Source organism: Podarcis filfolensis, assembly GCF_964270895.1.
Source record: "Podarcis filfolensis genome assembly, chromosome: W".
In the NCBI taxonomy this organism is placed as follows: domain Eukaryota; kingdom Metazoa; phylum Chordata; class Lepidosauria; order Squamata; family Lacertidae; genus Podarcis; species Podarcis filfolensis.
Window position 1 is genome coordinate 38,848,509 of NC_139619.1, and position 23,854 is coordinate 38,872,362.

Genomic DNA, 23,854 nt, shown 5'->3' on the forward strand with positions numbered 1-23,854 from the left:
GCGCTCTGCTTAAGAGCGCCCCTCGTGTGGGGCAGCAGGCTGCTATCCGCAGCTTGGGGAGCCCTGCGGTGAACTTCTGCAGGGCTTCCCAAGCTGCAGATGTCTGCCCCGCACGAGGGGCGCTCTGCTTCAGAGCGCCCCTCGCGCCGGGCAGCAGGCTGCTATTCGCAGCCTAGGCAGCCCTGCGGGAACTCTTCTGAAGGCTGGCGGGGGAAGAAGGGCTTTTCTTCCCACCGCCAGCCTTCAGAAGGCTGTTCTGAAGGCTGGCGGTGGGGAGAAAAGTCCTTCTCCCCCCGCCAGCCTTCAGAAGAGGTCCGGGGACAGACTGTCCCCGGACCTGGTCTGAAGGCGGTCTCCATAGGAACGCTTTAATTGATTTTCAATGCATTCCTATGGGAAACCGTGCTTCGCAAGACGAAAAACTCGCAAGAAGAAAAAACTTGCGGAACGAATTAATTTCGTCTTGCGAGGCACCACTGTAGTATTTTTCTGAGTTAACTTCCTGCAAAGTACATGGTCCTTTGTTCCATTGTGCAGTGGGGATTAAGCAAACCCCCCCCCCTCTCTCAGAGTTCACAGTGACCCAAGCAGTGAAGAACTGTTTTGTATTTCGAGATTTTTGAGATTTTTATTTTAAAATTTTGAGAAATTTTGAAATTTTGAAGAATTTTCAAATTTTGGATTTTAAGATGGCTAGAGCAGCTTTTGATAGTGATGCAAAGCTAGGAATGCCTGTGCTGAATGAACACAATTTCATGCACTGGAAGCAGCGCTTGATAGCATGTTTAGATTATAAGCACATTTTGGAAGCTTTAAAGCCTCAGCCTACAGGGACAACTGAGGGAGATTTAGCCAAGATAAGTGCTTGGAAACGCATGAAAAGCGAAGCTAGACACATAATTTTGAGTGGACTTCGTGATGAGCAGCTATCATTAATAAATAGTACAGATGATGCATCTCAATTCTTAAGAGATATTGAGCGCGTGTATGGAGAATCTAGCATAAACTGCTTCAGAAACTTGGTGTGTAAATTAACCAGAGTGAGGATGAATTCAAAAGAGGAATTCACAGAGCACATCAACAAGTTTACTGAGATTATTCAAAGAATTGATCTGACTTCCAAAGCTTTTGATGAAGATACAAAGATAGCATTTTTGTTATCATCACTTGGACCACGCTTTAGCGCATTTGTAAGTTTGATGGACCATAGTCAAGGTCTGACTTTTAAAGACTTGATTGGTTATTTAAAAGAAGAATGCAGAGATAGAGCTGAATCTCCAGTGAGAAATGCTAGAAGCATGGACAGCAGTTATGCATCTAGGCAATTTACAAAGTCAAAAGAGATGCCTAAGAAAGTGATTTGTTTCAATTGTAACAAAGAAGGACACATTGCAAAGAATTGCAAAGCTCCTAAAGCAAAGAAACCCTACCGCTTTCAGCCAAAAGGGGAAAAGAAGGGGGAATGTGAATGCACATGGCTACTGCAAGAAAAGAATTTAGCTGTCCAGAATCGTGAAAATAAACGTAATAAATGGATTTTAGATTCAGGTGCCAGTTCTCACTTTTCATATAAGAAGGACTATTTTAATGAGATAAATGAGATAAATGATGAAGGATTTGAAATTGAGATTGCAGATGGCAACTTTGTTAAAGCAAAAGGTGCAGGTTCCATGAGTCTGAAATGCAATATAAACAATGAATGCATTGAGAACACAATTTCTAGAGTTTTGTATGTTCCAGAGCTGAGCTGCAATTTAATCAGCGTGTCCACTTTGGACAAGAAAGGTTTCCAGATCACATTTGGAAATGGAGAATGCAAGGTGACTAAAAATGGCAAAGTGGTTGCTCAAGCAAAGCTAATAAATGGTGTATATGAGCTTGATCTTTCAGAGAACCAGTCTGCAAAAGTGGCACATTCCAGCCAGAAGAATGAAGCAGATCTGGACCTATGGCACAGAAGGCCTGGACATAGAGACACCAACGTCATTCTGGATCTACAGAAAAGAGAACTTGTAAGAGGTTTGCAGGTAAAGCAGAGCAACAAAGCTCCAGTAAAGTGCGTAAACTGTATTACTGAGAAGGCTGTAAAACCTTCATTTCCACGTTGTGCAGAACAAAGAAGCAACAAAGTGCTTGACATAGTGCACACTGACATATGTGGACCCATGAATGTTCCCTCACTGGGAAAGAATAGATATATTTTAATATTTCTGGATGACTTTTCAAGATTTTGTGTTGTATATTTCCTCAAAGAGAAGAGTGAGACAGTGGACAAGCTCCAGGAGTACATTGCCATGGTCAAGAATAAATTCCAGAGAGCTCCAGCTGTGTTAATGAGCGACAATGGAGGTGAGTACTGCTCAAATGAAATGCAGGCTCTCCTGGCCAAGGAAGGAATTGCACACGTAACCACAATTCCTTACACACCACAGCAGAATGCCATAGCTGAGAGAAAGTTTAGGTCCATTATGGATATGACAAGGTGCACGCTAAAGGATGCATGTTTGCCACAGAAGCTGTGGGCCGAAGGAGTGTACACGTCGGTCTATTTGCAGAATAGACTGCCAACAAAAGGAGCAGAGCGCACACCATTTGAACTTTGGCATGGGAAAGCTCCCAATCTGTCGCACATACGTGTGTTTGGAAGTCCGTGTTACTTCCACGTGCCCAAGGAACACAGACACAAGCTTGACTCCAGGGCAAAAGCAGGTATCCTTGTGGGATATGCCTCTGGAGGCAAAGGATACAGAATTATGGACTTACAAACTGGTAAGACAAATGCATACCATGCGGTTTATTTTGATGAATATGGAAAAGTAGACACTAAGAACACTGTTGTGGACTTCCCAGAAAGTACTCAAGAGTTTGTATATTTCCCTTTTGAGACCCCACAAAGTAATAATCTGCCTTCGAGTGTTACAGCGCCCCCTACAGGTGACGCACCAGAAGACGCAGAGGACCAGAACCCTGGCGGCACCAGAGACGAAGAGGAGGACTCTTTTTTTTTATATAAGATATTTATTAAGATTTTTTAAAGTATTACAATAAAAATGAAAAAAATAACAAAAATACAAAATAAAAATAGTTAAAAACACACAGATTTTCCATTGCTTATTTTCCTTTAGCTTGTTTCCCGGACCTCCTCATACCTCCCTTTTTTGTATTCCACTTCAAATTGTTGGTTCAGCAAATCCCTACCATTAGATTTTTACCTATTTATAACCCTTTTTTCATATTCTCTTAAAGCATTACAGCTGGAAATGACTTAATTTCTATCCAACATCATTCTAACATTCATTAATTTTACAATATTTCTGTAGATAGTCTTTGAATTTCTTCCAATCTTCTTCCACCGACTCTTCTCCCTGGTCTCGGATTCTGCCAGTCATTTCTGCCAATCCCATATAGTCCATCACCTTCGTCTGCCATTCTTCCAAAGTGGGTAGATCTTGTGTCTTCCAATACTTTGCAATGAGTATTCTTGCTGCTGTTGTAGCGTACATAAAAAAAGTTCTGTCCTTCTTTGGCACCAATTGGCCGACAATGCCCAGAAGGAAGGCCTCTGGTTTCTTCAGGAAGGTATATTTAAATACCTTTTTCATTTCATTATAGATCATTTCCCAGAAAACCTTAATCCTTGGGCATGTCCACCAAAGGTGAAAGAATGTACCTTCAGTTTCTTTACATTTCCAACATTTATTATCGGGCAAATGATAGATTTTTGCAAACTTGACTGGGGTCATGTACCACCTGTATATCATCTTCATAATAATCTCTCTTAAGGCATTGCATGCCGTAAACTTCATACTGGTGGTCCATAACTGTTCCCAGTCAGCAAACATAATGTTATGTCCAACATCTTGTGCCCATTTAATCATAGCAGATTTCACCGTTTCATCCTGAGTATTCCATTTCAACAGCAAGTTATACATCTTTGACAAAATCTTAGTTTTGGGTTCTAACAGTTCTGTTTCTAATTTTGATTTTTCCACCTGGAAGCCAATTTTCTTGTCCAAATTATATGCCTCCATTATCTGATAATAATGAAGCCAATCTCGCACTTTGTTTTTTAGTTTCTCAAAACTCTGCAGTTTCAGTCTATCTCCCTCTTGTTCCAAAATTTCCCAATATTTCGGCCATTTGGCCTCCATATTGAGCTTTTTCTGGGCTTTTGCTTCCATTGGTGACAGCCACCTTGGGGTTTTATTTTCCAATAAGTCCTTATATCTTATCCAAACATTAAACAATGCTTTCCTGACAATATGGTTTTTAAATACTTTATGCGCTTTGACCTTGTCATACCACAGATATGCATGCATCCAAATACATTGTTAAAACCTTCTAAGTCCAAAATGTCTGTGTTTTCCAGAAGCAGCCATTCTTTCAACCAGCAAAAGGCTGCTGATTCATAGTAAAGTTTAAAGTCTGGCAGGGCAAATCCACCCCTTTCCTTTGCATCAGTTAATATCTTAAATTTTATTCTGGGCTTCTTGCCCTGCCAGACAAATCTAGAAATATCTCTCTGCCACTTCTTGAAACAGTCCATCTTGTCCACAATTTGCAATGTTTAAAACAAAAACAGCATTCTAGGCAATACATTCATTTTTATCACAGCAATACGACCCAACAGTGAAAGCTGACAAAATGAACAAGCTATACGTCACTTAACTGCACCGCTTGTATATTTTATATTTATTAAATCACAACCCAGCAAGAGTTCAAGCACCAGCGCTCAGCTACATATTAGCACCTGGCTCCAAGGAACAATCCCATACACAAAGGAACCCCAACTGCAGTCAAACAGAATTAGAAGATAATTGCCTACAATAAAAAGTTGCCCCTTTTAAATGATAGGCAAATCTAGGCGCAAAGCATTGCCAAGAATCAAACAGAATTGAAAATAACTGCTTACAAGGAGATGCTCAGAAGCTGCAGCCAACTTAAGAGAAAAGGAAATCAATAAGATTCCAGGCCCACACCAGCGGCCCTCTGAAAAGGAGGGGTGAGGTTGCTCTTAAACTTACACCAAACAAAGGAAACTTTGCCAAACAAAGAAAGTAAATTTTTTGCCCACAAGGTCGGCTCAAGACCAGTTGATGGAAATAAAGGTGCTTAAATAGACAAAAGACTGCAATTGGTCAAACTGCTGGTTAGTTAAACTGACAATGCAACTAGAGCTGCTGAACTTCCAGGTGCTTAAAAGACAATGCCAAGCAATCAAGCCTGCCCAGCAGTTGAAAAACCTGTCTGGTAACCTTTTTTCTTTTCTTTTTTTCTTTTTTTTTATCATTTTTTTTTTTTTTAGGTTAATGTGATGTATCTCTTTCCTGAAAGGGTGGGGGGTGGAGGGAGGGAGGAGGGGTGGAGGGAGGAGAAGGAAAGTGTGTGTGGGGGAGTTTGGAGGGAGGAGGGGGTGGAGGGAGTAAAATGACGATGCGGGGCAAGGAAAAGTTTGAAATATAAACCGTGAGTTAACCTGGACTTTTAGTAAGGTATTATAAGCCAAAACCTTTTTTGTTGTTGTTGTTTAAAAGCAGTTCTTGTGGTGTTTAGTGTCACTGGCTTTTGCCGTAATAAAACTTGGAACTTTAAAAGCAGTTTTCTTTAGGGAGCCTGTACTGCCAAATGCAGCCAATGACAAGAACCAGGCAAAGGCACACCTTCAAAGGTTCTAAACGTGCAGTGCTGAGGAATGGTTTCCTGATCATAAACCCTGAATTGTCCACCCCAAGCCCTGCCTTATTTCTACCCCCAAACATCAAGCGGGGGGGGGGGGTGGCTTAGAGAAACCAAGAGGGGTGAGGTTTAAGTGCACAATGTATTCCAAGCCCCAGCAGCCTTTAAATTTTACAGTGGGCTCCCGATTTAAGTGGTACCAATGGAAGGGGTGGCAGGGTAAATTAAACCCACACTAGAAGAGTAATAATCAATAAACGGCAGGCACAAACACACGCTGCAAGCACACACACACGCACGACTTAAAATTGGAGAGGAGCCCTGGGGATCATCTAGTCCAACCCCAGCAATGCAGAAATATTTAACTGTCCCATACAGGCTCTCAAGGACAATGGAGGGGGAAAAACACATAAGCACCCTGGCCAACAAATTAAATGTAAGGCAAACCCTCTCAGTCACCCAGACCAGCCATGCAGGTGGACAGGCAAGGGCAATAGAGGGGAAAACATACAAGCATCCTGGCCAAAAATTAAAAGCACCAGGAGTGGGGGGAAATAGAAGGTTAAATGTAGGTTTTTACACGGAAAAGAGGACACAGCAAGGCCAACCTGGATGCCTGGGTTTTTAAAAGCAGTAAAGCAATGAGCGCACGCAAGCCTCTTAAAGTTAAAAGGCATGCAAGGAACCAGACCCCTCCCCCGACTCCAAACCTCATGGCTCTTCTCTGTGATGACTCTCCTAGCTGATGACTTGCGAAGGGACGCTGATGAGGAATGAGGCCAGGGAGAGGCTGGCACTGCAGCAAAAGGCTGCTGAACACGCCCCCTCCACGGCACCTGGTTGGGTGGCCATCGGGGGGGCGTGAGTGCCAGCCAGGTGAGCTGGAGGCAGGGGGCAACGCCCCCTGCTGGGCGGTGCTCGGGCTCCCGCCCACAACCACTCCCCTCTCTTTCAGGGAGGAGAGTCTTTGCTGCTGTTGTAGCGTACATAAAAAAAGTTCTGTCCTTCTTTGGCACCAATTGGCCGACAATGCCCAGAAGGAAGGCCTCTGGTTTCTTCAGGAAGGTATATTTAAATACCTTTTTCATTTCATTATAGATCATTTCCCAGAAAACCTTAATCCTTGGGCATGTCCACCAAAGGTGAAAGAATGTACCTTCAGTTTCTTTACATTTCCAACATTTATTATCGGGCAAATGATAGATTTTTGCAAACTTGACTGGGGTCATGTACCACCTGTATATCATCTTCATAATAATCTCTCTTAAGGCATTGCATGCCGTAAACTTCATACTGGTGGTCCATAACTGTTCCCAGTCAGCAAACATAATGTTATGTCCAACATCTTGTGCCCATTTAATCATAGCAGATTTCACCGTTTCATCCTGAGTATTCCATTTCAACAGCAAGTTATACATCTTTGACAAAATCTTAGTTTTGGGTTCTAACAGTTCTGTTTCTAATTTTGATTTTTCCACCTGGAAGCCAATTTTCTTGTCCAAATTATATGCCTCCATTATCTGATAATAATGAAGCCAATCTCGCACTTTGTTTTTTAGTTTCTCAAAACTCTGCAGTTTCAGTCTATCTCCCTCTTGTTCCAAAATTTCCCAATATTTCGGCCATTTGGCCTCCATATTGAGCTTTTTCTGGGCTTTTGCTTCCATTGGTGACAGCCACCTTGGGGTTTTATTTTCCAATAAGTCCTTATATCTTATCCAAACATTAAACAATGCTTTCCTGACAATATGGTTTTTAAATACTTTATGCGCTTTGACCTTGTCATACCACAGATATGCATGCATCCAAATACATTGTTAAAACCTTCTAAGTCCAAAATGTCTGTGTTTTCCAGAAGCAGCCATTCTTTCAACCAGCAAAAGGCTGCTGATTCATAGTAAAGTTTAAAGTCTGGCAGGGCAAATCCACCCCTTTCCTTTGCATCAGTTAATATCTTAAATTTTATTCTGGGCTTCTTGCCCTGCCAGACAAATCTAGAAATATCTCTCTGCCACTTCTTGAAACAGTCCATCTTGTCCACAATTTGCAATGTTTAAAACAAAAACAGCATTCTAGGCAATACATTCATTTTTATCACAGCAATACGACCCAACAGTGAAAGCTTCAAGTTCGACCAAATTTCTAAGTCTTTTTTCACTTCCGCCCAACATTTTTCATAATTATCTTTAAATAAGTTCCCATTTTTAGCTGTCATATTAATCCCCAGGTATTTCACTTTCTTAACCACAGTCAAGCCTGTCTCATTCTGAAACCTCTCTCTTTCAATCGGTGTTAAATTTTTCTCTAAAACCTTAGTTTTTAACTTGTTCAGTTTAAATCCTGCCACTTGACCAAATTCTTGAATTGGTTCTAAAACCCTTTTAATACTAGATTCTGGCTCCTGTAATGTCAATACTAAGTCATCTGCAAATGCTCTCAGTTTGTACTGTTTGGCTCTGACCTGTATACCTTTAACCAACTGGTCCCTTCTAATCATATTCAGCAGAACCTCCAGGACCGATATAAAAAGCAAGAGGAGGACTCAGATGGGGACATGCCTGCGTTGGAGGAGGATGAGGAAGCTGATGCGGTCGCAGAACCAGAGGTCAGGCGCTCGTCCAGAACCAACAGAGGTGTCCTACCATTACGGCTGTCCTACTTTGCAGGGTCGGCAAAGAAGAGATACAGGAGATACACTTGGGAAGAGATACAGGAGATGCCAGCTGCAGAAGCCAGTCTCTGGAGGAAGGCCGCGCAGGAGGAGATGGATGCACTGCATCAGAACAAGACCTGGACACTCACTGAGCTGCCTCCGGTAAGAAGGCCATTGGCAGTAAATGGGTTTTCAAGGTTAAGAAGGGGTCAGAAGGAGAAGTGCAGCGCTACAAAGCTAGACTTGTAGCACAGGGATTTTCACAGCGTTTTGGTGAAGACTATAATGAAGTTTTTGCACCAACCGTGAGGTACAGCAGCGCAAGAATGCTTTTGAGCATTGCAGCCTCCAAGAAAATGAGGGTGAAACACATTGACATTGCTACCGCTTTTCTACATGGGCAGATTTCTGAGGAAATTTATATGAAACAGCCCAAAGGTTTTGTAAAACCACATGAGGCACATTTAGTGTGCAAACTCCAGAAAGGACTTTATGGACTTAAACAGGCTGCTAGAGCCTGGAACCAGAAGTTGCATAAAATGCTGACGCAACTTGGGTACAAGCAAGGCGACGCTGGCAAGTGCTTGTACAGTAAGTCAAATAATGGACAATTCTCATATATCTTAGCTTTTGTTGATGACCTGATTATTGCCACAGCAAGTGAGAAAGACTATACACAGATAGTAAAACACCTTAGCAAAGAGGTGGAGGTCAAGGAGCTAGGAGATGTCCAGTACTACCTCGGGATCCAGGTGGAAAGAGAAGAGGACAGCTCATTTCTTCTCAGCCAAAGACAGAAGATCCACGAGCTAATTGAGCACATGCAGACGCAAGACGCACATCCAGTTGCTACACCGATGGCTACTGACTTCCTGAAGAATCAGCAGGATTCGAAGCAGCTGCCAGACAACAATGACTACAGAAGCAGAATACGTTGCAGCAACAGAAGCCTGCAGAGAGATAGCCTGGCTTGATCAACTCATAAAGGACTTTGGGTTGGTGAGAAAAGGGCCTGTCAGCTTGCTGGAGGACAATCAAAGTTGCCTGAAGCTGACGCAGAGTGAGAAGTTCCTGGCCAGAACAAAACACATTGGGGTTAAATACCACTACATACGCCAGATGATCCAGGATGGACTTGTGGAACTATCCTACTGCAGCACCCAAGAGATGACTGCTGACATCCTGACGAAACCCCTACCAAGAGAGAGTTTGCAGAATCTACGTGTCAAGCTGGGACTCTGGGTGGTTGAATAAAGTTGTTTATGTTTTGTATATGTTGTATTGCCTGAGAAGGAGCAATCAATGACAAAATTCCTAGAGTGTACATGTTAGAACATGGGGAGGGATGTCTGTCTAGCAAGAGGCTAAACTTCCTGGGACGGACTTCCTCCGCATGTGACCAGAGGTGGGTGTGGCCTCACCTGTGCAGGTAATGGTAAAAGCACAGGGCAGGCAGCCACTCTCTCTCTCTCTGCCATCTTCCTTCGATGAGGAAACATCCAAGGATGCCCTCTTGGCTCTCAGCCAAGAGAGGACGGGACTATCTTACTGCAAGATAGATTCTGAGTGTATTTTACCTTTTTAAGCTGTCTGCCTTCTGGGATCATATTGTGAACAGAACGTGAGTAAACTCTTTTATACTTTTATAAAGAATGTGTTGTGTCTTGTATTTTAAGAGGGAACAAAAGGGGAAATTACCAGAGTAATTATTATAGAGGTTCTAGCGAACCTGTGCAAGCGTTACCGTTGCGAACTTAAAGGGGAATGTCTATAAACTGCTGATATTTTGGGAACTTGTTAGCACAAGTTGGATTAGGATATAATCCCACAATATATCCTCTCCTGCACCCCAGAACATTCCCACAGGGACGACGACGCTGAGCCATCAGAGGGAGAAGAGGGAGCAGACTGTGAGCAAGAGGAGGTGTTGGAAACTGAAGAGGCAGGAGGGCAGGAAGATTCTGCGGCAAACAGCAGCCCAGAATCTGAGGCAGAAGTGGAGGCTGGAGGTGGGGGTCAAGAGGCAGAGATCAGGCAGGCTGCTGAAGAAGCCAGGGGGTCTCCCCATTCTGCTGCGATCAGCTCCCCTCCCTGCTGGTCTCCCAGAACACAGAGAAATTAAGAGGAGGGGGCAAAGACAGGCAAGGTGTCAGAGTCTCAGGTTGCTTGGGAAGGACCAGGGGGAGGAGGAGACTTCAGAGAGTGGTGGGAGGGTAGCAACCTTCAGCCTTCACAACTACCTCACTGGGGCAAGACCTGTTGGGAAAGGTTTCTGTGATCAGGAGGCCTGCACGGTTTGGGTTTCTTTGAATAAAGAATGTTGGCTTCTTTTGAATAAAACACCACTGACACCAGGTGTTTTTTCTTGCTGACCTCCTCCTCCTCCTCCTCACTCCAGCTCCTGACAGCTGTCTGGCTGCTGAAGAAATGGGTGGGGTTGGACTTACTTTCTTGTACTTGGATTTGGAACGCAAAGCCTTTTCCACAGCTGTCAGCCACTCTTGCTCCTTTGTCGAGTCCAAGTAGAAGAAAGCCTCTGTGCTCAGGTCCAGCTCCTGGAACCGAATGCCCAAGTGCCAAAGAGAAGGATGTGGAACTGCAGGAATAGGACTCCCATCGGAACAGACGTGCTGGTTAAATATGCAAAGACAACAGGAGTGTGTGGCAGGTAGGATTACAAGGGCAGGCAAGATCAAGACCAAGAACAAAAAAGTAATACCAGCCACTTCTTCCTCAGCTTAGCTATTCTGGGCCCCAAAGGAGCTTTGCTAATGAAAGAAAAAAAGCCTTTTCCTTGTATTTTTTAAGATGTGTCAGCCAGCCTGATATCTAAGCACTATCCTAGTAGCCACAGGCAACCAGAAATTCTTTGAAGGCAAGTGAGTTGGTTGATCTCTCCATTCTTCCTTCACCTGGCAACCTGGTTTCCAGGCTGGCTTTCCGGGAGCAGAAAACCACCTCTCAGATCTGCTGTGCCAAGCTTGTTTGCTAGAAGATTACCCCGTAACACCCTTGTCCTCTTTGCAAACCTCCTAAATGGCTAGCCTTCTGTGTTTCCATGCTGGCCATGAAGGAATGGGCATTCCCCACTCTGAAAACAGCACAGAAATACAGCCTGTCTAGTAAAGGGGTAAAAAGAGCAAGCGAAACAGCCTCTGTAAAACAGTAGCATCTGAAGCTGCTAACCACATACTGATAAACATATCATAAAAGCAGACATGAAAAACAAATGGCCACTGGGTACTACTAACAGTGGGACACGGGTGGCGCTGTGGGTTAAACCACAGAGCCTAGGACTTGCAGATCAGACGGCCGGCGGTTCGAATCCCCGTGACGGGGTGAGCTCCCGTTGCTCGGTCCCTGCTCCTGCTAACCTAGCAGTTCTAAAGCACGTCCAAGTGCAAGTAGATCAATACGTGCCGCTCTGGTGGGAAGGTAAACGGTGTTTCCGTGTGCTGCTCTGGTTCGCCATAAGTGGCTTAGTCATGCTGGCCACATGACCCGGAAGCTGCATGCCGGCTCCCTCGGCCAATAAAGTGAGGTGAGCGCCACAACCCCATAGTTGGCCATGACTGGACCTAATGGTCAGGGGTCCCTTTACCTTTACCTTACTACTAACAGTATGAGGAAATAACCAAAGCAAAAACTTTGTTTGAAGTAGTAAGCTTAGCATTATAAGGATGACCCACACCAAGTGTTTGGGGGGGTCACACCTCCCTGTCCTCCAGCACAGCTTTTAGGAGGAGTTCCAAAGGTTTTGCTTCAGTTTTGGATTAACTGCATCTTGTCACAATGTCTGAAGCTGCACTAACCGCTTCATTTGAACCATGGCTCATTGAAACAAGCCAACTTCCAATCGTGGGTTTACAAAGCTGGTAAAATGAACCACCATAGGATCTGGACACACCAAACTGTGGTTAATTTAAAATCCAAGTGGAAGCTTCCCAATAGGCTTGGGGTGGGGGAGAGGTGTGCAAACCTGGAGGAGAGGCTGCCATCCTGCTCATAATATGAAGCCACGGTTCAGTATGTGGCACCAAGGGAAATTGCCCACCACAACTAATACTTTCAATTACCCACCCATGTGGCCTGAGTGAACAGGACAGACTTTGCCTGGCACCCAACAATAAAGCTGTCATGTAGATGTCGCTTTCCAGCCCCAACTCTGATACAGGTTCCACTGGTCTTTGCACTTTTGCATGATCTGACCTGAAATTCTGGGTGTTGACATATTCCTTCTCTCTCTTGGCGAGGACGTGCTTGATGAGTCCCTCTCTCTGTCCGGACTGCATATGTGTGGAAGGCACAAAGAGCTGGCACATAGTGTGGGTCATTGGGGTTGCTTCTTGCTCATGCTCTCCTTGTCACGGATACGCCTCAGGGAGATGAGAACAGAACTCAAGTAGTCCTTAAAAGCAAGGAGGCGGGAGGGCACAGTACACCTCTAAGGCAACTTACAGCCTGCTTGGTGGCAGCGGTGGGGGTGGAGGCTCCCGGCGGGCACTCATTTGCTGATTCTGCAGGTTTCTTTCCTTCTCCATGAAGTTATCCTCGAATCCCAGAATTCCGGAGAGAGGAAAAGACTTCTGAGGTTAGAGAGGCTTCAGAACCGTTTGGGGAAGTTTTGGGAAAGGAACTTAGAAAATACTTAACTGCAGGAAAATGTTCCTGCCTCCCCACAGCACCACATTTGTCGGACAATTGCCTCTCAGCTTATGCACGTTTAGGAAGGATTGTGGAGGCAACAGGTCCTCCCCTCAAGGCCTTTTCCTCTAAAGGAGGTAGACTGGTCTTCTCCAATCCTCTGGCCACTGCTGAGTTTTCGAAACTTGCTGGCATATTGAGTGTAGCACCTTAACAGCATCATCTTTAACAAAATTTAATAGTTCAGCTGGAATATCATCACTTCCACTGGCCTTGTTATTAGCAGTGCTTTCTAAGGCCCATTTGACTTTGCTCTCCAGGATGTCAGGCTCAAGGTCAGCAACCACACTACCTGGGGTGTATGAGACATCCATATCTTTCTGGTATAATTCCTCTGTGTATTCTTGCCACCTCTTCTTGACGTCTTCTGCTTCTGTTAGGTTCTTTCCACCTTTGTCCTTTATTATGGTACTCTTTGTATGAAATGTTCCTTTCATAGCTCCAGTTTTCTTGAACAGATCTCTGGTTCTTCCCATTCTGTTGTTTTCCTCTATTTCTTTGCATTGCTCGTTTAAGAAGGCCCCCTTGTCTCTCCTTGCTATTTTTTGGAAATCTGCATTCAATTTCCTGTATCTTTCACTATCTCCCTCGCATTTTGCTTGCCTTCTCCAAGTCCACCTTTCCTTTTGAAGCAAAATGTCATTGAAATTCGGGAGAAATGCCCTGCATGAAGTCTTGGGTTTGCAATTTGGGGAGAGGGAAGACTGTCTGTGGCGCTGGGGAGCGGGCAGGCTGGCGAGGCCCCCTAGATCTAGAGGCCCTAGGCTTCAGCCTACTTAGCCTATACATAAATCCGGCCCTGCCTATGTCACAGTGAGCACAGGCCCATCGATCACGTGCAAGGCATTCTGCATGTTGGGAAGGAGCCTCCTGTTCTGGGCCAGGTGGAAGAGTGACACCAGCAGAAGACTGGTCGATGACCTGGCCGATATGATTCAAACCTGTGCCGATGTAGGAAGCCAAAGCCATGCGATGTCTTTGCTTGCCGGTGCCATCCAAGCTGGCAATAAGCCGACAGGCAACTGCTTCAACTGCAAACGCCCAGGTCATTTTGCTAAACAATGCAGAGCCCCTGGTGGATAATACCCCCATCTTCGTCAAAAGAAAGAAAAGAAATGGAGATTTGCTTCTGTGTCTCATTTCCTGCCTTAATATAAATTCCATGATAGTGCTCATTTTCAGTGTTTTGTTTTTGCCCCTTTCTGCTTCCGCTCCTAATAGTGGTGATTCCACACCTATAAATGTGTGGGAATCTTTTGCAAAAACCCTCAATGTTTCTTCCTTTTGCCTAACTCAACAGGTATCAATAGGTGAAATCCTTGGTTCCTGCCTTATCCCTGTTTGCCATGACCCTCTCGATTTGCAAAATGATACCTGGTTTTATTCATCCTTACCCCAAAATGATTCTCTCCGCACCCTTGGTTATTCCGGTTACCATAACTGGGGTAACCAAGTTCGCCGACGCCCATCTCTGGCCATTGATTTGTTGACCCCATACGTGGCCTCTTTTAATATCACTTGCACCCGTATGATCAATTGCACAAAAACCAACTGTGTGAAAATGGGCAAGGATAATTTTAACTGCTCTGATTATGTAAATATTTCCTATGTATATAAATATACAGAGCTGCCTGAAGGCTGGTTCTGGTCGTGTCCAGGCTACACATTCAATTATATTCCAGCAAATATTAGCCATGGCACACCTTGCTGCTTAAGCCGCTTGTCTATCATTTTACCCCAAAAGCATCATTTGTCCCGGTCTCGATATCGCCGCTCTGTGGAATTGACTAATGATTGTGATGATTCTGTTTCTCTCCCTAGCAGATCTGAATATATTTTTCTAGCTGTCTCTCTCTTAGGAGTCCCTGGATTGGCTGTACGGAATAGCAGGAATATTAACTCTTTAGCTTGCTCCGCAGCAAAAGCTCTGAACTTTACCTCACAAGCTCTTCACCTTTTGAATAAAGAACAGAGTGAACTCCAGCATGGGCTCTTACAGAATCGTGCCGCGATAGATTATTTGCTGATGCTTCATCATTATGGTTGTGAACAAGTGGATGACATGTGTTGTTTCAAAATTACTGACAATTCCAAAGTTATTCAAAAGCAAATCTCCCATTTGCAAAATCTCATACATCACTTCAAACAGGACGTTGGACTTTCTGACCTCTGGCATTCGTTCACCCAGTGGCTCACTGGCTGGTTGCCAAATTTGAATTGGCTTCACAATCTTTTTCAATATGCTATTATCATAGTATGTATATTAATTTTGCTATGTTGTTTCATCCAATGCATCCCTGGTCTCATACGCCTTTGGTCTCAGTGTTTTTATCCTCCTCAGCCACCCAATAAAGTCATTGCTGCCTACTTTGCGAAATGGCAGCACCAACAGTAAACATTAGGGGAGATGTGGACGGACTTATTTCGGGCATGCGCTGGCATACCACGTATCCCGAAGTATTTTTGTCCCATTCCCCTTAAAATCACTTGACAGCATCGGTGGGCAGACTTATTTCGGGTATGCGCTGGCATACCACGTATCCCGAAGTATTTTTGTCCCACTCACCTTTAAATAAAAAAAGAAAGGAGGAGATGTAGGAAAGCTCTGTTTCTGCACATGACTGTAACATGTTTGGGAAAGTCTTGCTTCTAAGTTTCGTCTCTGTACATGCTGCATAAATCGTTCTGCACAAATCATTCTAATACTAAGACATTCCCTCACCACCCCAGAATGTTCAGTTCACATTGAGTTCATGAAACACCGTACCCTGACCTGTTCTTAATGCATAGTTGACCACATCTATTGGAACGTAATGGTTTAAATCTTGCATTATCTTTTTTTATATATATATATATAATTTTTTATTAATTTTCCAACATATATTAAGACACAATACAACTGACAATACATAAACAAACAAACATATAGACACGTATAATTTCATAACCTCTTTTTCTTAAACCTTGTTTCAACGACTTCCCCATACATCCCTTTTCTGCATCCCTGTTTTAAACTTTTCCAGCAACCCCTAATTTCAATTACTTATAATTCACCTTCTTGAATCCTTTTTCTCTTACCCAATTATTTGTCACTGCAATTCTGTTTTACATTACCCATGACATTTTAGCACTCATTAATTTTACAACAGTTCTTAAGATAAACTTTAAATTTCTTCCAATCTTCTTCCACCGTCTCTTTTCCTTGGTCGCGGATTCTGCCAGTCATCTCGGCCAGTCCCATATAGTCTATCACCTTCGTCTGCCACTCTTCCAGCGTGGGTAGTTCTTGTGTCTTCCAATACTTTGCTAAAAGAACTCTTGCTGCTGTTGTAGCATACATAAAGAACGTCCTATCTTTCCTTGACACCAATTGGCCTACCATGCCCAGGAGAAAGGCCTCTGGTTTCTTATGAAAGGTACACTTAAGGACCTTCTTAATTTCATTATAGATCATTTCCCAGAAGGCCTTGATCCTTGGGCACGTCCACCAAAGGTGGTAGAAAGTACCTTCAGTTTCATTACATTTCCAGCATTTATTATTATTATTATTATTATTTTATAAATTTTTATTGATTTTCCAACATATATCAAAACACAACACAGCTGACAGTACACAAACAAACAAACATACAAACACGTATAATTTCATATCCTCTTTTTCTTAAACCTTGTTTCAACGACTTCCCCATGCCTCCCTTTTCTGCATCCCTGTTTTAAATTTTCCCAGCAACTCCTAATTTCAATTACTTATAATTCACTTTCTTTAATCCTTTTTCTCTTACCCAATTATTTGTCACTGCAATTCTGTTTTACATTACCCATAACATTTTAACACTCATTAATTTTACAACAGTTCTTAAGATAAATTTTAAATTTCTTCCAATCTTCTTCCACCGTCTCTTTCCCTTGGTCACGGATTCTGCCAGTCATCTCAGCCAGTCCCATATAGTCTATCACCTTCGTCTGCCACTCTTCCAGCGTGGGTAGTTCTTATGTCTTCCAATACTTTGCTAAAAGAACTCTTGCTGCTGTTGTAGCATACATAAAGAACGTCCTATCTTTCCTTGACACCATTTGGCCTACCATGCCCAGGAGGAAGGCCTCTGGTTTCTTATGAAAAGTACACTTAAGTACTTTCTTGATTTCGTTATAGATCATTTCCCAGAAGGCCTTGATCCTTGGGCACGTCCACCAAAGGTGATAGAAAGTACCTTCAGTTTCCTTACATTTCCAGCATTTATTATTGGGCGTATGATAGATTTTTGCAAGCTTGACTGGGGTCATGTACCACCTGTACATCATTTTCATAATGTTCTCTCTTAAGGCATTACATGCCGTGAATTTTATACCGGTAGTCCATAACTGTTCCCAGTCAGCAAACATAATGTCATGACCAATGTCTTGTGCCCATTTAATCATAGCTGATTTAACCATCTCATCTTGTGTATTCCATTTCAACAGCAAGTTATACATTTTTGACAAATTCTTAGTATTGGGTTCCAACAATTCAGTTTCTAATTTTGATCTCTCCACCTGAAAGCCGATTTTCCTGTCCTGTTTGAAAACTTCATTTATCTGATAATAATGAAGCCAGTCTCTTACTTTAGACTTCAGTTTCTCGTAACTCTGCAATTTCATTTTTCCCTCCTCTTGTTCTATGATTTCCCAGTATTTTGGCCATTTAGATTCCATATTAAGTTTTTTCACTTCCTTAGCTTCCATTGGTGACAGCCACCTAGGGGTTTTATTTTCCAACAGATCTTTATACCGAATCCAAACATTATATAGTGCTTTCCTAACAATATGGTTTTTGAAACCTTGGTGAATTTTAACCTTGTCATACCATATATATGCATGCCAGCCAAACCTATTATTGAACCCTTCCAGATCCAAAATGTCTGTGTTTTCAAGAAGCAGCCAGTTTTTCAGCCAGCAAAAAGCCGCTGATTCATAATACAATTTTAAGTCCGGCAGGGCAAACCCCCCTCTTTCTTTTGCATCAGTTAATATCTTAAATTTTATTCTGGGCTTTTTGCCCTGCCAGACAAATCTAGATATGTCTTTCTGCCACCTCTTGAAACAATCCATTTTATCCACAATCTGCAATGTTTGAAACAAAAACAACATTCTCGGCAAAACATTCATCTTAATAACAGCAATTCGGCCTAACAAGGAAAGTCTCAAATTTGACCATATTTCTAAATCTTTCTTAACTTCTGTCCAACATTTCTCATAATTGTCTTTAAATAAGTTCACATTCTTAGATGTCAAATTAATCCCCAGGTATTTCACTTTCTTTGCTACCATTAAACCAGTTTCTTTTTTTTTTTAATGAAATATTTATTAAGATTTTTCAAATTCAATACAAAAAAATCAAAAAGAACAAAAAAATGCAAAAAAAAGATAAAAAGGAAAAATTTAAAATTTATAGTTTCATATTTTCATTACCATATTTCCCAGACTTCCCCACACTTCCCCCTCTTGCATTCCAATTCAAATTGTTTGTTCAACAAGTTCCTATCCCCAATTTTTAACCTTTTTATGTTTAATTCATTTTTTTTAACTTATTTTAACTTATAAACATCAATATTTGTACCTCAATACACAAATCTTTCTCCTAAAGTCGACCCTAGTTCCATTCCACGAATTTCCCAATTTTCATATTGTTGACCAAACCAAAATAAAATAAAATAAAATAAGACAGATCATAGTTATACACCCTTTGGATTCTCAAATCCCACCACCCCCTTTCCCGGTTTCGATCCCCAACAAATGTCCAGTCTTAATCTTCTGTCAGCCTGGAGATCTCACGTCCGAGGCTCTTAATTCTCTCTCAGTTCCTCTCTGCCGGTTTTTTTTGATAGTCCTTGATATTAAACTCCAAATTTCGGAGGAGCTCTGTCTCAATAAGGTCCAAATTTCTTCCAGCCAGGCCTCCATACTTAAAAGCCAGGTCCAAAAGTCCAATTGTCACCAAGACTCCAGCTTCCACTTTAATCAGATTTGTAATCCATAGATCTTCCGGTCTCCACACAAAGGAATCTCTCCATTCTTCCTTCACCAATTTAAACCAGAATTTCATCATCCAGTACTTGTTTTCCTTTGTAATCATCCTGTCAGGCCTTTGGTTTGATTTTTTGTTTCCCTTTTTGAGCATGATGTCAGGTCTCTGGCTCTCCTTTGTCATTTGCCAAGTTACAGCTCCTCCTTCCTTCTCCTCAAGAACAACATGTATCTCTTTCTCCACACTTTCAAGATTCTCAAAGTCCTCTTTTTGTCCAGCTGCATGGGCTTCCTGAGTCAAGTCCTTATCAAGTTCCGTAATGTTATTTACTTTTAAATTCAAGGTTGTTACATTTGTAGACAAAACCTCGATTTGATCTTGTAACTTTCCCAGGAGAACAAATATTCTGTCCAGCCCAGCCTGGATTTTCCCTTTTCCAGCCATTCTTGTAGTGTCCCAGATCCTCCTCTAGAGGGATTTAGTAACTTAGTATTCTTTCGAGTTAAAATCCAAAAGTCAGGTTAATTTGTATCAGTTCTTACTTATTTTCAACAAAATATAACCAAATTGCAGCAACTGTATCCAGCAGAGACAGCAGAAACAAAGTTCTCTTTTTCCTTTTTGACAGCTAAATTTGACAGCTGTCAAACTTCTCTATGTCTCCTCAACAGGCTCTCTCGCGAATCACTCCCGGGTCTGGGGGGGGGGTGGAACTTCAATTCTCAAAATTAACTCTTATCCTCCAGCACAATTACTTATTGTATCGCCAAATCGTGAAATTGATATCTTTTATCAAAAAGACAATTCTCTCGACTTTAGTTAACTAGTCCTTGCTTTAGATCTTTTACAGGGCGGGGAGGCGGACTTCCTGTTTGCACCTTCCCCGATCGTGCCAAATTCCAAAGAAATTTCCTTAAAAAGTCCAATTTCCGTACTACTCACGGGTTGTTACTTTTAGGGTCCGATTGTTCACAGGAAAAAGTCAGTGCCCTCCGACCATGGCTCGCGGCTTCACTCCCCAGGAGAAGCAGTCGACTCTCAGCACCGCGCCACTCACCCCGTCCCCCGTTCCAAAGCCTTTAAAAGGGCTTCTTCACGGGTCGGGGGGGACGCAAATGGTGCCCGCCGAGTCACCAAGTTCACAGGCTTCCCCGCCTGTGATTTCTAAGGGTCCCCGCTTCGCCGCAGCGGCAAGACCCCACTCCTGAAGAGCCGATTCCCTCCGGAGCTCGGAGGGAATCCGCCATTAGCCGTTCGCGCTAACCCGGAAGTCCCATTAAACCAGTTTCACTGTGAAACCTCTCTCTTTCAGCAACTGTTAGATTTTTGTCCAGTACTTTCGTTTTCTTTTTATTCAGCTTAAAACCTGCTACTTGACCAAATACTTGTATTAGCTCCAAAACTCTTTTCGTACTAGTGTCTGGCTCTTGTAAAGTTAATACTAGGTCATCTGCAAACGCTCTCAATTTGTATTGTTTAGCTCCGACCTGAATCCCTTTAACCAGCTGGTCCCCTCTGATCATGTTTAATAAAACCTCCAAGACAGATATAAAAAGTAATGGGGATATTGGGCACCCCTGTCGTGTCCCTTTTTCAATAGCAAATTCTTCAGTAACCATGTTATTTACAATCAGTTTTGCTTTTTGTTCAGAATAAATTGCACCTATACCATTCTCAAAACCTTGGCCTACCCCCATCCCTTCAAGATTCTTTTTCATAAAGCTCCAAGAGATATTGTCAAAGGCTTTCTCCGTGTCCACAAATATTAATACTGCCTTAGTATTAATATTGGCTTCTAATAATTCCATAATATCTATTATATTTCTCACATTGTCAGATAAATGTCTTCATGGAAGAAAGCCCGCCTGGTCTTTGTGAATCTCTCCCACCAAAACTCTCTTCAGTCTTTTTGCCAAAATGTCTGCAAAAATTTTGTAATCCACATTAAGTAATGATATAGGGCGGTAGTTCTTAATCTGGTTCTTCTCAGTCTCCGATTTTGGTATAAGTGTAATATACGCTTCTTTCCACGATTCGGGTGCCTTCTTCCCCTCTAAAATTTCATTACAGACCTCCTTCAGCGGTTGTACAAGCCATTCTTTCAAAGCTTTGTAATATCTGGAAGTCAATCCATCTGGTCCTGGAGATTTTCCCAATTGCATGTTTTGAATGGCTCCCTCTATTTCTTGCTCAGTTATCTTCTGGTTCAAAATCACTTTACTTTGTTCAGAATTTTTTTGTAATCCATATTTTTAAAGAAATTCTTCTATCTCTTTTTCATTCACCGGCCCTTGTGCGTAAAGTCTCCTGAAATAACTCTGAAAACAGTTTCTAATCTCATTTGGTTTATAAATATTCCTTCCTTCAACTTCTAGGCTTGTAACCATATTCAGTTTTTGTCTCTTCTTCAATTGCCATGCCAGAAGTTTCCCACATTTATCTGCCGATTCAAATGTCCTTTGTCTCATTTGTTTTATCTTCCATTCTATCTCCTGATTCATCAATTCCATATATTGCCTCTGATAAAACTTGATTTCTCTCAAAATTTCATGTGACTTTGGCTTTGATCTCAGTTTTTTTTCTCCTTCTTTTATCCTTTCCAGAATCTTGTCCTTCTTCTCATTCTGTCTCTTCCTTTTTATAGCATTCTGCTGAATCAAAAATCCTCACATGACGGCTTTACTTGCGTCCCAAATTACTCTTTTCTCCACCTCTGTTCTCAGATTTATCTCAAAGTAATCTTTCACCGCTTTCTGGGCCTTTTTGTACACCTCTTCATCTCTAAATAGGGAGTCATTCATCCTCCATCTGAAGGAGCCAGCTGTTGTTAAGTTCATCTCCATCTTTACGGCATTATGGTCGGAGCAAGTCTTTGGGCAGATTTCCACTTTCTTTATCTTTGGTGCCATCCCACTAGTTACCCAAATTTGGTCAATTCTAGTGCAGGTCATTTTTGCTTCAGAAAAGAAAGTTCCCTCCCTCTCAAGAGGGTTCCTTGTTCTCCAAATGTCAATCAGGTCCATATTATCTGTCATTTCAAAGAAAGTCTTTGGTAGTCTCTCATCCTTGGAAACCACCTGTCTTTGTGCTTTATCCATATTTGTAGAGACCACACCATTCATGTCTCCCATCATAATTACATTGTAATCCAGATAGTCCATTAATATCTCATGCAATTTCTTGAAAAATTCTGACTTCCCTTCATTTGGAGCATAAATTCCTATTATCAATAATTTTTCTCCTTGGACTTGTATTTCAATTGCCAAATATCTTCCTTGTTCATCTTTAAAAATTAACTTAGGGGCCAACTTTTCCTTTGCATAGATCACCACTCCTCTTTTCTTCACTTTATCTGATGAAATAAATTCCTGTCCTAATGTTTTGTTAATAAGTAATTTTCGATGTACTCTGGTCACGTGGGTTTCTTGCAAACAAATCTAATCCAATTGTTCTCTTTTTAGAATATGAAAAACCTCACGCCTTTTTCTGGGAAGATTCAGTCCGTTACAATTCCAACTTAGAAATTGCAGAGCCATCTTGTTATTTACTTAATTGTTCCCCCAACTGCCCCAAGCAGTTGTTCTTCCTGTGTTGGTGTTTTAAGCCCGAAAGATAAATTTGAAATATCTGTCACTTCCTTTACATTTGTAGGTTCCACCACTTCCTTCAAAAGGTCCTCCTCGTTCCTTTCCAGAAATTGTTCTTTATCTTGCACTGTTTTTATTTTAATTTTCTTTCCTTTGTAGTTAAAAGACAAGCCTTGTGGAAACTCCCATCTAAATAGTATATTATTCTTTCTCAGCAGAGTGACCAAGTCCTTGTAATGAGCTCTCACTTCCAAAATGTATTTAGGGATGTCTTTGTATATCTGCACATAGGAATCTTCAATCTCCAAAGTTCTTTGAAAATGTAAGTTTAATATTTTATCCCTCTCCTCCTTAGATCTTAAAGTTATCAAACAGTCCCTTGGACTCTTTCTATTTTGTCTCCTGCCCAGTCTAAAGGCGGTTACTATCTTGAATTCCTCCTCTTTCAAATTTTCCTGCCAAAATTCCAAAAACTCTTTTGTAAGAAAGTCTATCAAATTATCCTTTTCACTTTCTGGACCCAATCTCAGTCTCAAATTCCTATCTTTTCTCTGCAGTTCCAATAAAGACAGGGCCGCCTCATGCTCATCCAGCTTTTTGCAGACTGGTACTAACTTTTCCTGTGTAGTTTCTGCAGAAATTTTTGCCTCCTCAGCAATCTTTCGGGTTACAGCATTTTCTTCAATTAATTTATTTATTGTCTCTGTATTGGATGTGACACTTTTAGTATTTAAATCTAATTTTGTTGACAGTTCTGTCAGCTGTTTGGAATTCTCTGTGCTCTGCTTTGTCAGAGCTTCCAAGGCCTCATTTATTTTGACTAATGCCTGTGTCACTGGCTCCATAGGTATAGTTGTAACTACGCCTGCTGCAGCTGAACCTGATATTGAGCCCCTTTTCCTCTGTGCAGCTTTACTTTTAGCTCTTGTTGTTATCTCTTCTGCTGGGCCACTCATGTCCCAAGGTCTTTCCCACGGGAATTACTTTCAGATGGAAAACTCCACCAGCTTGTTCTTTACAGTGTAGTTAGTAACTGTTTCCCTACAACCCTCTAGAGGGAGCAGTCCAAAGTTCAGAATACAAAGAAACAAGGATTCCCTTCAAAAATGGCAACAAATTTTCCAATATATTTCCAATAGTAGAACTGTCAATTAGTAACTTCTCCAGAGTCCCAAACTTATAACAAATAAAGTCCCCACTTTGTAGTAAATAGGCAAAGCATCAACTTTG

At 42.1% G+C, this 23,854-nt stretch overlaps 2 protein-coding genes across 2 annotated transcripts in view; both read right to left on the reverse strand.

Moving 5' to 3' along the window:
• LOC310753741 (inositol polyphosphate 5-phosphatase OCRL-like) overlaps positions 1-14,083 on the reverse strand; it is a gene marked incomplete at both ends in the record, with an annotated part of 37,858 nt that extends 23,775 nt beyond the window's left edge. The window contains 2 exons of the mRNA XM_083595085.1: positions 10,777-10,925; positions 13,975-14,083. Coding sequence (XP_083451211.1) covers positions 10,777-10,925; positions 13,975-14,083 — 258 coding nt within the window. The remainder of the gene's footprint in view (positions 1-10,776; positions 10,926-13,974) is intronic.
• The window catches only part of LOC310753812 (inositol polyphosphate 5-phosphatase OCRL-like), a gene marked incomplete at both ends in the record, with an annotated part of 1,016,056 nt that overhangs the window by 37,672 nt on the left and 954,530 nt on the right, over positions 1-23,854 (reverse strand).